The following is an 8,773-nucleotide window of genomic DNA, read 5'->3' as shown; positions in this document are numbered from 1 at the left end:
CAGCGAATTCCGAGCAAGCTCCGTAAACATATCGAGCAAACAGACGTACACGGACGTAGCTGTAGCGCAGCTGAGTGGATACCACATGAGGGTGGGGTATTGCGGGACACGGGTTCGATCCTGGGTCGCTTTTTATTTCTTTATTTTCTTTTTTATTTACTTATTTTTTTCTTTTAGAAGAGAACAAATAATTGAAACAATAAAATACCGAGAGTGAATCGATTTGTTCCCCGTTTTTGGCGCCTCTTTTTTTTACTTAATCCCCGCCCCTTTTTCATTACGGGTAACTCAGAAGAGAGAAAATAAATGAAAGTGAGAGTGGACCGACTTTTTTTTTCCTTACATTTTTTCTTATTTCATATTCTTGCTTGATCCCGCTTTCTTTTTTGTGTTTTTGATAACCGAGAAGAGAAAAAAAGAATGAAAAAAAAAACAATTCCGAGAGTGTGTAGATTTTTCTCCATTTTTTTTTTTTCCGTTTCGTTATTTGGTAACCCGGATGAGAAAAAATCTGGATTTCACAGAACGTCAATAAGAAAAGTGTTGAAAGAATTCTGTGAATCATACTTTTGTTGATTGTTTAGCCGAGTGCACTATAATTGGAATGAAATTAATAATATTCCAAACTATTCTTGAATCAGGATAATAAGCATGAACATTTAACTTGATATTCAGCAAGAAAAATTAATGCACTCGTTTTCGGGGGGCACCACGAGAAGGCAATCAACACCACCCCCCGTTCCCGTATTTAAATTTTTGGGTTAAATATAGAAACATTACGTATAGAGCCAGTGATTCGCCAGTTAAATTATTATAGCATGTAAACTAGCTAGCCATTAGGGCTATATGCCATTTTCCGATATTCAACCAAAAAGTTTATATACGGGTTGAAGCGCAGCTCGCAGAGCCTCTGTTAATTGCCAGGTACGACTTCAAACCAAAAAAAAGGAAGGCGGCTAGGTGGTCTAGTGGAGTAAGTCTCCGGTAAAGCATCGCTAGATTCCAGGTTCGATTCCTGGCTCCGTCGTTAATTTTTCAAATTCACCAGTTGTTCAAATTTACATATTCTCAACAAAAATTCTCTCGTAGATTAATGATTTGCACACCCGCATCTCATTTATTAGACGGCATTGCTGTCTTATGGGCTTCTCATCGGAAGCAAAGGATTGAAAGGGGTAAACATAAACATCTACACACTACAGTCTCCTTACATCGTGCATGCAGAGAAGAAATTCTTACTCATACTCCAAAAAAAAGGAAATACATGAAGCGCAGCTCATAGAGCCTCTGGCAATCGGCAGGTACGACTTCAAACCAAAAAAAAAGGAAATACATGAAGCGCAGCTCATAGAGCCTCTGGCAATCGCCAGGTGCGACTTCAAAAAAAGGAAATACATGAAGCGCAGCTCATAGAGCCTCTGGCAATCGCCAGGTACGACTTTAATAAGAGAATACTTAAGCGCAACTCACTGAGCCTCCCCGGGTACGTCTTCACAACAGAAAGTGTCATGAAGCGCAGCTATGGAGCCTCCGGTTGACGTCAGGGTACATCTTCGCATTAAGAGCTTTCGATTCAATTTAAATACCTTTAATTTTTTGTAACTTACTGTTCAGCTTGTGTATAGTACGAGATGATCCTACTGCCCGATTGTTGAATGTAGTCTGAGCGAAAACCTTCACTTTGACCATAAAGCGTAGAAGCTCTATGCGATGCTGAAGGCATTCATCACCTTCGTGAAACCAGTCAGGATACAATCTGGCAGTATCTGTAATAATATCATCTATAAGATTGATCAAAAGACCTTCGCAAGCCCAGTGCGTCTTCCACAATCGATAAAAAGCTTCGAGTTGCGATCTGACGATGCTTTCGAACTTGTCTGTGGGCCGGCTCAGATATGACACCGATGGCGCATCAGCGTCAGCATGTTCATATTCCCGAAGTTCAGTATACACCTCATTCGGCGATGACGCTTCCATCGGAGTTTTAAGGGTTTCAAAACGACATCGATCGCACGGAAATTTGCGCAGGTTGCGCTGAGCTACGTAACCAGCAAAATAATTGATTGCACAAAGTTCGTAGCTCGGTAACTTCGTTTCTTTCGACGTCTCCGCATTCGCCATTTCTGTTTCCTGCTCTTGCCTCAGAGCTTCCACAGCATTTTCAACTTCTGCCGTATCCTCGTCGAATTCGTGTTCGGTGGGATCCGCAGGCATACTCTCTGGCGTATCGAAAGCCCGAGCTACCATCGTGCAGGGTTCTATCAAAGCAACGGCGTCAGGACATTGTACATTTCCTCTGCTGCCGCTGCCGATGTATCCGGTAGAAAGGATGTGTCTCAGAGACAAGCGAACCATCCGAGCCGTGGGATTTGGGTTGTGACCACCTCGCTGGCGAAATTTCGAGAAGAGGTGTTCGACGGAATCTTGGTTGCACAGTCCGGATGCCAACTCGAATCCGGGATACTTCTCTTTTATCGTCGTATACGTAAGTAGAATAGCTCTTACTGTCAGAGGCAGACCTCTCAGACAAGGCACCTTTTTCATTACCGGTGGTTGCGAAGTATTTTCAGCCGTCCCCTTTCTCCTTGGGTCAGCAATCGTCCATTCCGAAGAAAACTTCACGAACTCTGTCAGCGTTTCCTCGATCTCGGGATTCTTGTCGGCAAGCGGACGCTTATCAGGATTTCGGCACAAAAGCTCATAGGCATTGCATGAATCGATGACTTTATTCATACGCTCAGCAAAAGCTGCGCTAGCCTGCCACGTTTCCGTGTTGAGCCCGTGCGGATCCTTGCCTGCAGTTGTTATTGCCGCTGCAAAACGGCGGCTCAAAATTTGAAAAGCACGCTTAACGTTCATCGCCTGAAAGGACGATGGAAACAAGTGCGCCTCGGAGATGTGAGAGAGTAGATTCGAGGTAGTACTGCAGTTATCGTATCTCCAAGTTTTTACAAAATCTTCGTACGAAGCGATAATCTGACCCCTCCAGTACAGTATTTTGTGTGTTCGCAACGTGCTCAAAAGACGTTTTATCAAATGAGGAAAGTCGAATGACGCAAAGTAATTTCGGCCACCGCTCATAAAGCACGGACTCTCCTCTGACACTTTTAAACAAGAATTGAACAATTTTTGGTTCGAGGGACCCTGATCACATGTCACGAGGTGAACTACGGCTCCAGCTTCATGCAATCGACGGAGGCATTCATCGACCAAGGTATGAATCTCCTCGGCCTTCATGCCAGTCCCGGGAAGAAAATACGCGATGATTTGTTAACGCCATGATTGATTTGCGTTCAAACTGTCGACGCAAAAAACGAAGACGTAGCGCGCGCGTTCATCCCTTCGACCGAGTGGGCCGAGATCAACCAGACCTTCGATGCAATCGAATTTCTCCGAATATTCTTCAAATTGTTTGATTGTCATCTCGTCCCATTTTAGAGCGCATACCCTATTTTCGATAGGCAACTCTTCAATTTTGACTTTCAACTTCTGGAATATGAAATCGCAGAAGCCGGGTTTTATGTCAACCTCCGAGATCCAATTGCGCACGGTACTTTCCGCCGGAAACATGCATCCTGCATCTCTCAAACGCGTATACGCAGACGCTGAGTAATAAAAAAGCTGCTTTGCAAGATCTTTTTCTTCCTCCGAGTAAGGAGCATTTTTCCGGTGCAATTGGAGCTTCATCATCGTTCTTGCTGCCGGCCGCAAACTCTTTTGCTGATCAAGAAAACTATCGAGGGACAATTTTTTTCTCTCCACACGTGCACCTGTCCTCAAAGCTCGTTTCAGCTTCTGACGGAGTTGTCGAATCGTTTTCGTCTTCGATGCATTTTCCCGTATCAAAGCGGCATTTTGTTTACGCAGATGACGCAACACTTTTGCATGAAGTGACAGATCACCCACACATGACATGTGTCCCTCAGGCGTCTGACATGCAGGGTTACTATCATCGGGTTGCGGTTCTACGCTCATCCACGTGCAATTTTCGTCATCCGAATCAGCAAAGCTCACCACTGTCTTCCTATACTTACGCGCATGCTCCGAAACGTGCAAATCTTCTTCACCTACGCCCATAGGCACACACGCCGATGCCGACGAGTGAACCGTATCAAAGGCGGACTCACCTGTGCTTTGTACCTCTACAGAGTCACAAGGCATAACAAGCACCGTTTCCGTCAAACCCGAGGAAACGGTATCCGCCGGTATGACAGAGTGGTTCGCCGCAAACGCGGAAATGAACGGCACCGGTTCATCGGCAGAATCGTTGAGAATCAACGACTCGAACTCGACCGGGTGCGGCATTGCAAGAGAAATTGCATCACTTACCATTGTACGGACTGCGCAATCATCCACTGGACCTTCCACATATCTGGATGAAGGTCGGACTTCCGGGTTGGCCTTCGAATCGTCAACACTCTCGAGAAACATAAGAGGAATCGCCTGTTGCGAAAGTCTGTTGCCAATGAAGTACATCGGGCTGAAATGCTCCCGGCATAACCCCCACGTCCGTAATGTTTCCGGTGATAAAGTCAGCAAGTACTTATTGCCTGCGATTTCGGAAAAAATGTACCTGCATTAACAAGTGACTCATCTGCGCCAAACCGCGCCGTGTGAATATATTGACTTTGAAACTCGATAGAAGAATTTTTTTCTCCTACCAAAAGTGAGTTTTGGTGATAATTTTGAGTACTTTGAGATAAGGTAAAAATCAGTAAAAAAAAAAACATTCTGCAGATGCGAAGAACATTTTTTGTTGTCATCGTAAAGTGAAAAAGTTTGAAATCAATCGTTTAAAAAAATGTTGTTCAGAAAACCTTCAGAAAACTTTATTTCTTCTACTATGAAATTAATGTAAATATATTTGCAAGCAAGTGCAATGATTTTTTTTTTAATTGTCTCTTTGCGAAAATTTCTGTTTTCGAGAATTCATATAGGTTTAATTTCTGATCGTTTAATACCCCGCATACTTCTTAGATGCAACACGGAATATTTCTCCTAACATGTATCAAAAATTCACCCTTCACGATTTTACCAAAATTATAAAAATTGAATTTAAAATGGAGTGAAAATTCTGAACAATTTCATACATGTTCAGAGAAAAGAACAAATTCATTCTATAATATAAGAAAGGAACATGAACGGAAATTTGTTCAACAATTTTTTCCCACCACAATTTTTTTACAAGTTTTTTGCATTATCAAGAAACACGGCATACGTTTCTCGGCAGACGTCTGCCACAGGGCAGACGTTTCTCATGATGCATGAAAGCACTCATTTTTCATTTGGGAAATGAAATTTAAAAAAAAAAAATTTGTATGCTTGATAGAATCGAAAAAAAATAAAAAAAATTTTTTTTAAAAAATTAAGAAATAAATATACCAAGCATTCTTCAGTACATCCTTTTTCGCATAGCGTTAGTTATTTTGGATTTCACTGTTCTCCGAGATTCTTGCACTTTTCCATTTCGAGAAAAAATGCGAATAATTACAATGCAACACTTACCGGTATTTTTTACCCACGCATCAAGGCGGCAATCTCCTGCCACAGGAAATCTGTATAGTTTTGTTCCCGTAAATTTAGAATTCTTACAACCACGGTAAGCGCAGAGATCGCGCGCACGTTGCGGTTTGTTTTTATCCATTTTTGTATGTTTTTCGACGCAGCAAAGCACATACAGAAGTCACTCCCTTATTACGAGATTACGATGTTGAGCATTCGTAACACGAGTTGCGACTGACGATCGAAAAATTGCTAGCTAGATTTGGGGGAAGCCGTGATCGCATACAATGTAATACATTGTAAACTTCGTCGTTTCGGGATATATTGTGACGGGTTTTGAGTCCGCACGAATAATGTGGGGGGGGGGGGGGGGGGGGGGAGAGACAATTAGAGACGGGGCGGATGTAGTAGGTAAAACTTGGTGTGTGTATTTTGAGAGAAAAGAAAAAAATAATAAAGGGGAGGTGGTACATGCGTTGCGATCGGGGGGGGGGGTGAGTCGACTTATATTACTAAAGATACAAAAGGGTTGTAGACTTGAGCGGGGGCTGATCACGCCTCAGCCCTTAGCGTTACTTAATACTACTTACAGATACGCGCGCGGGCGGGGGGGGGAGTGTGTGAGGTGCCGGGGAATGTGAGGTAGGGAGGGTTGGTATTGCGAGGGGATGGGGGGTGTAGTGTGACGGGGAGTGTGAGGTAGAAAGGGTTGGTATTGCGAGGGGAGGAGCAGATTGGCTGTAGAATGCAGGCTAACCTGGTGTCGTCGGCGTGTGTGTGGGTGTCTCGAGGTGTGGTGGAGTGTAGCTGGGTGTATCGGTGTGTGTGGTTGTGACTCTCTCTCCTTCTTTCTCTCGGTGTGGTGGAGTGTAGCTGGGTGTATCGGTGGGTGGCTGTGACTCTCTCTCTTTCTTTCTCTCTCTCTCTCTCTCTCGTTCGCTCTTAGGCTGGGCTGCTCAGGTGTTGCTGCTCTTACTTCCGTGCTTTCTTTGGTGCACTCTAGGTGCAACGTCACAACTCCCCCCTCCCCACGCGGGGCGAGGCCTATAGGGTGAGCCGGTTTCGGTGACGGATTTTGTGGTCCTTTCGTCTGTGTATTCTCCTTTTGTTATTTTTGTTGTTTCTGTGTTGTCTGCTCCGATCTGTCGGGGTTAAGGGATGGAGGTTGGGTTGTATTTGCGGGATGTGTGTTTGGTGTGGGTTGTGGGTCGTCTTATATCTACTTATTCTACTTGGTCTCGTGTGTCTTAATCAAAATCATGTTTTTTTTTTTTTCTCTTATATAAACTTATTCTATTCTTATATTATTTTGTACTTGAATTTTTGGTTTTGGTTCGGTGGCTCTCGTCGGTGTGGGTCTTGGTGAGTTTTTGCGTTGTTCTTTGTACCTCGTAGCTCGTGGTTTCTTCTCCCTTCTCTTTTCTCTTTTTGGGTTGTGTTCTGTTTCTTTGGCCTCGGTCTGTCGTTGTTCGCCCGTCGGTTTGGTGTTGTTAGTGTATTTGGTGTTTTCTGTTTTGTCCCCCTTTTTTTTTTGTATCGTATTGCGTCCCGTGTTGTGTGTGCGTCGTTGTTCGTCCGTCCGTTTGGTGTTGTCAGTTTGTCTAGTGTTTCCTGTTTTGTTCTTTTTTTTGTTTCCGTATTGATTTTCGTTTTTTGTATCGTTTTGAGTCCCGTGTGGTGTGTGTGGCTGGTTGGGGTGTTTGTGTATGTTCGACTGTGTCAGTGAGTGAGGTGATGTCGGTGTTACTGTCTGTGTCGTTGTCCGTCGTTTGTGTTTGTAGCGTGCTTGTGTGTGTGGTTTCGATGTGTATAACTGTCTCTGCGGTGGAGGTGGTGGAATCTGTGTCGCTGTCGGTGTCTGGTGTGTTGGGGGGTTGTGTTTTGTGTGGTGCTGTTTGATGTGTGGTGTGTGGTTGGTGTGTTGAGGTGCTGGCTTCTGTTTCGTCAGTGTTTGTGCGTTCGTGTGCCCGTCTGGTCATGTATCTTTCTCTTTGTGCTCGTAATTCGTCGTCTAGGGTGCTTGCTGGTTGTAAACTTGCAATTATGGCTATTATTTCGGGGTGTGGTCCTGTGTGTTGTTTGCATGTTTGTTTTGTCTGTGTCGATTCTGTGTGTCTGTCCATGTTGGCGAATGTCTGTAAGATCCTGTTCTCTGTCGTCTGTGGTCTCGCGAATCTGGTGCGTGCCCATTGAGGGGTTGATGCGGGGGGTGGTGTGTGCCGTGGTGTTGGTGTGGGTGTGGGGCGTGTGGTTGTATGGGGTGTTTGTTTCTTGTTGGGTGGGTGTGTAGTCGTGTGTGTGGCCGTGGTTCGTGTGGTGTGGGTAACTGTTGGTGGGTGTGTGATAATTTGTGGTGGGTGTGGTGTGTCTGTGTTAGCTTGTGTGCAGGTTTGTATGTGTTCTGTGTATTTTGTGCCCCGGACCAGCCCGTTGCATTTCGGGCATTGCCTTGGTCCGGAGGGTGTAATTGTGTGTGTGGTCATCGGTGTGTGTGTTTGTGGGTGTCTTTGTGTGGCTGTGGGTGCAGTGGTTGTTATGTGTGTTGTTGTTGTGGTGGTTTGTGTTACCTGTATGTATGTGGTGGGTGTCGGTAGTAGGGTTCGTCGGGTCTCAGGGTGGTGTGTGCCGTCGCGTCCGTATCGGTGTGGGTGTGGGGCCTGTCCTGGTGTTTGCAATAGTGGTGTTCTTTCTGTCTGTGTTGTCGTTGTTGTCGGTCTCGTCAGTCGCAGTGTCATCAGGGCCGGTATTTTAGGTTGCTGCTTTTCCATGTTGTGTTTCTGTGGGGTGAATACACATGTTAGTTTATTTTCGAGGTGTGTTGTTGGGCGTGGTTCTTTTATTGCCTATTTGATTATGTGTATAATTTTAGGTCTTCTATGTGACATTTTCCTATGTTTTTACCGCTCTCTGTTGTTAATTCGTATATTGTGGGTGAGACTTTTCTAGTGATTATGTATGGGCCTATGAATTTTTTACTCAACTTAGCTGTCGTTCGTTCTGGTCCGGATGAGAGTGTATGGTTCTTTTTCAGTACTCTGTCTCCTTCCTTGAATTGAATGTCTCGTCTTCGTAGGTTGTAGTAGTGTGCTTGTTTTTCGTTTGCTTCTATTAAGTGCCTCTGTACTTCGTCTCTAAGTATTTGTAGTCGTCTCAAGTGGTCTGTCCATCTGTCTGTGTCTTGTAATTCTACTTCGTCGTCGTTCTCTAACTGATTTCTTAGACATTGTGTGGGATTTAATTCCCTTCCTAGGTTTAAAAAGGCTGGTGTGTG

At 44.5% G+C, this 8,773-nt stretch overlaps 2 protein-coding genes across 2 annotated transcripts; both read right to left on the bottom strand.

The window, feature by feature from the left end:
• Nucleotides 1-1,578: 1,578 nt before the first annotated feature.
• LOC138190767 (uncharacterized) lies at nt 1,579-3,237 on the bottom strand. The gene has a single exon (XM_069135036.1). It carries the CDS (start codon nt 3,235-3,237, stop codon nt 1,579-1,581), a length of 1,659 nt encoding a protein of 552 aa, XP_068991137.1.
• A 3,553-nt stretch (nt 3,238-6,790) lies between these two features.
• On the bottom strand, nt 6,791-8,270 carry LOC138190766 (putative uncharacterized protein DDB_G0290521). The gene is made up of 2 exons (XM_069135032.1): nt 8,070-8,270; nt 6,791-7,360 (listed from the first exon to the last, which is right to left on the bottom strand). The coding sequence occupies exons 1-2, from the start codon at nt 8,268-8,270 to the stop codon at nt 6,791-6,793; spliced, it is 771 nt and encodes a 256-aa protein (XP_068991133.1).
• Nucleotides 8,271-8,773: the final 503 nt, after the last annotated feature.

Source organism: Neodiprion pinetum, chromosome 4, assembly GCF_021155775.2.
Source record: "Neodiprion pinetum isolate iyNeoPine1 chromosome 4, iyNeoPine1.2, whole genome shotgun sequence".
Taxonomy (NCBI): Eukaryota; Metazoa; Arthropoda; class Insecta; order Hymenoptera; family Diprionidae; genus Neodiprion; species Neodiprion pinetum.
The sequence above is the reverse complement of the archived record's forward strand: the minus strand, read 5'-3'. Positions and strand labels throughout refer to the sequence as shown.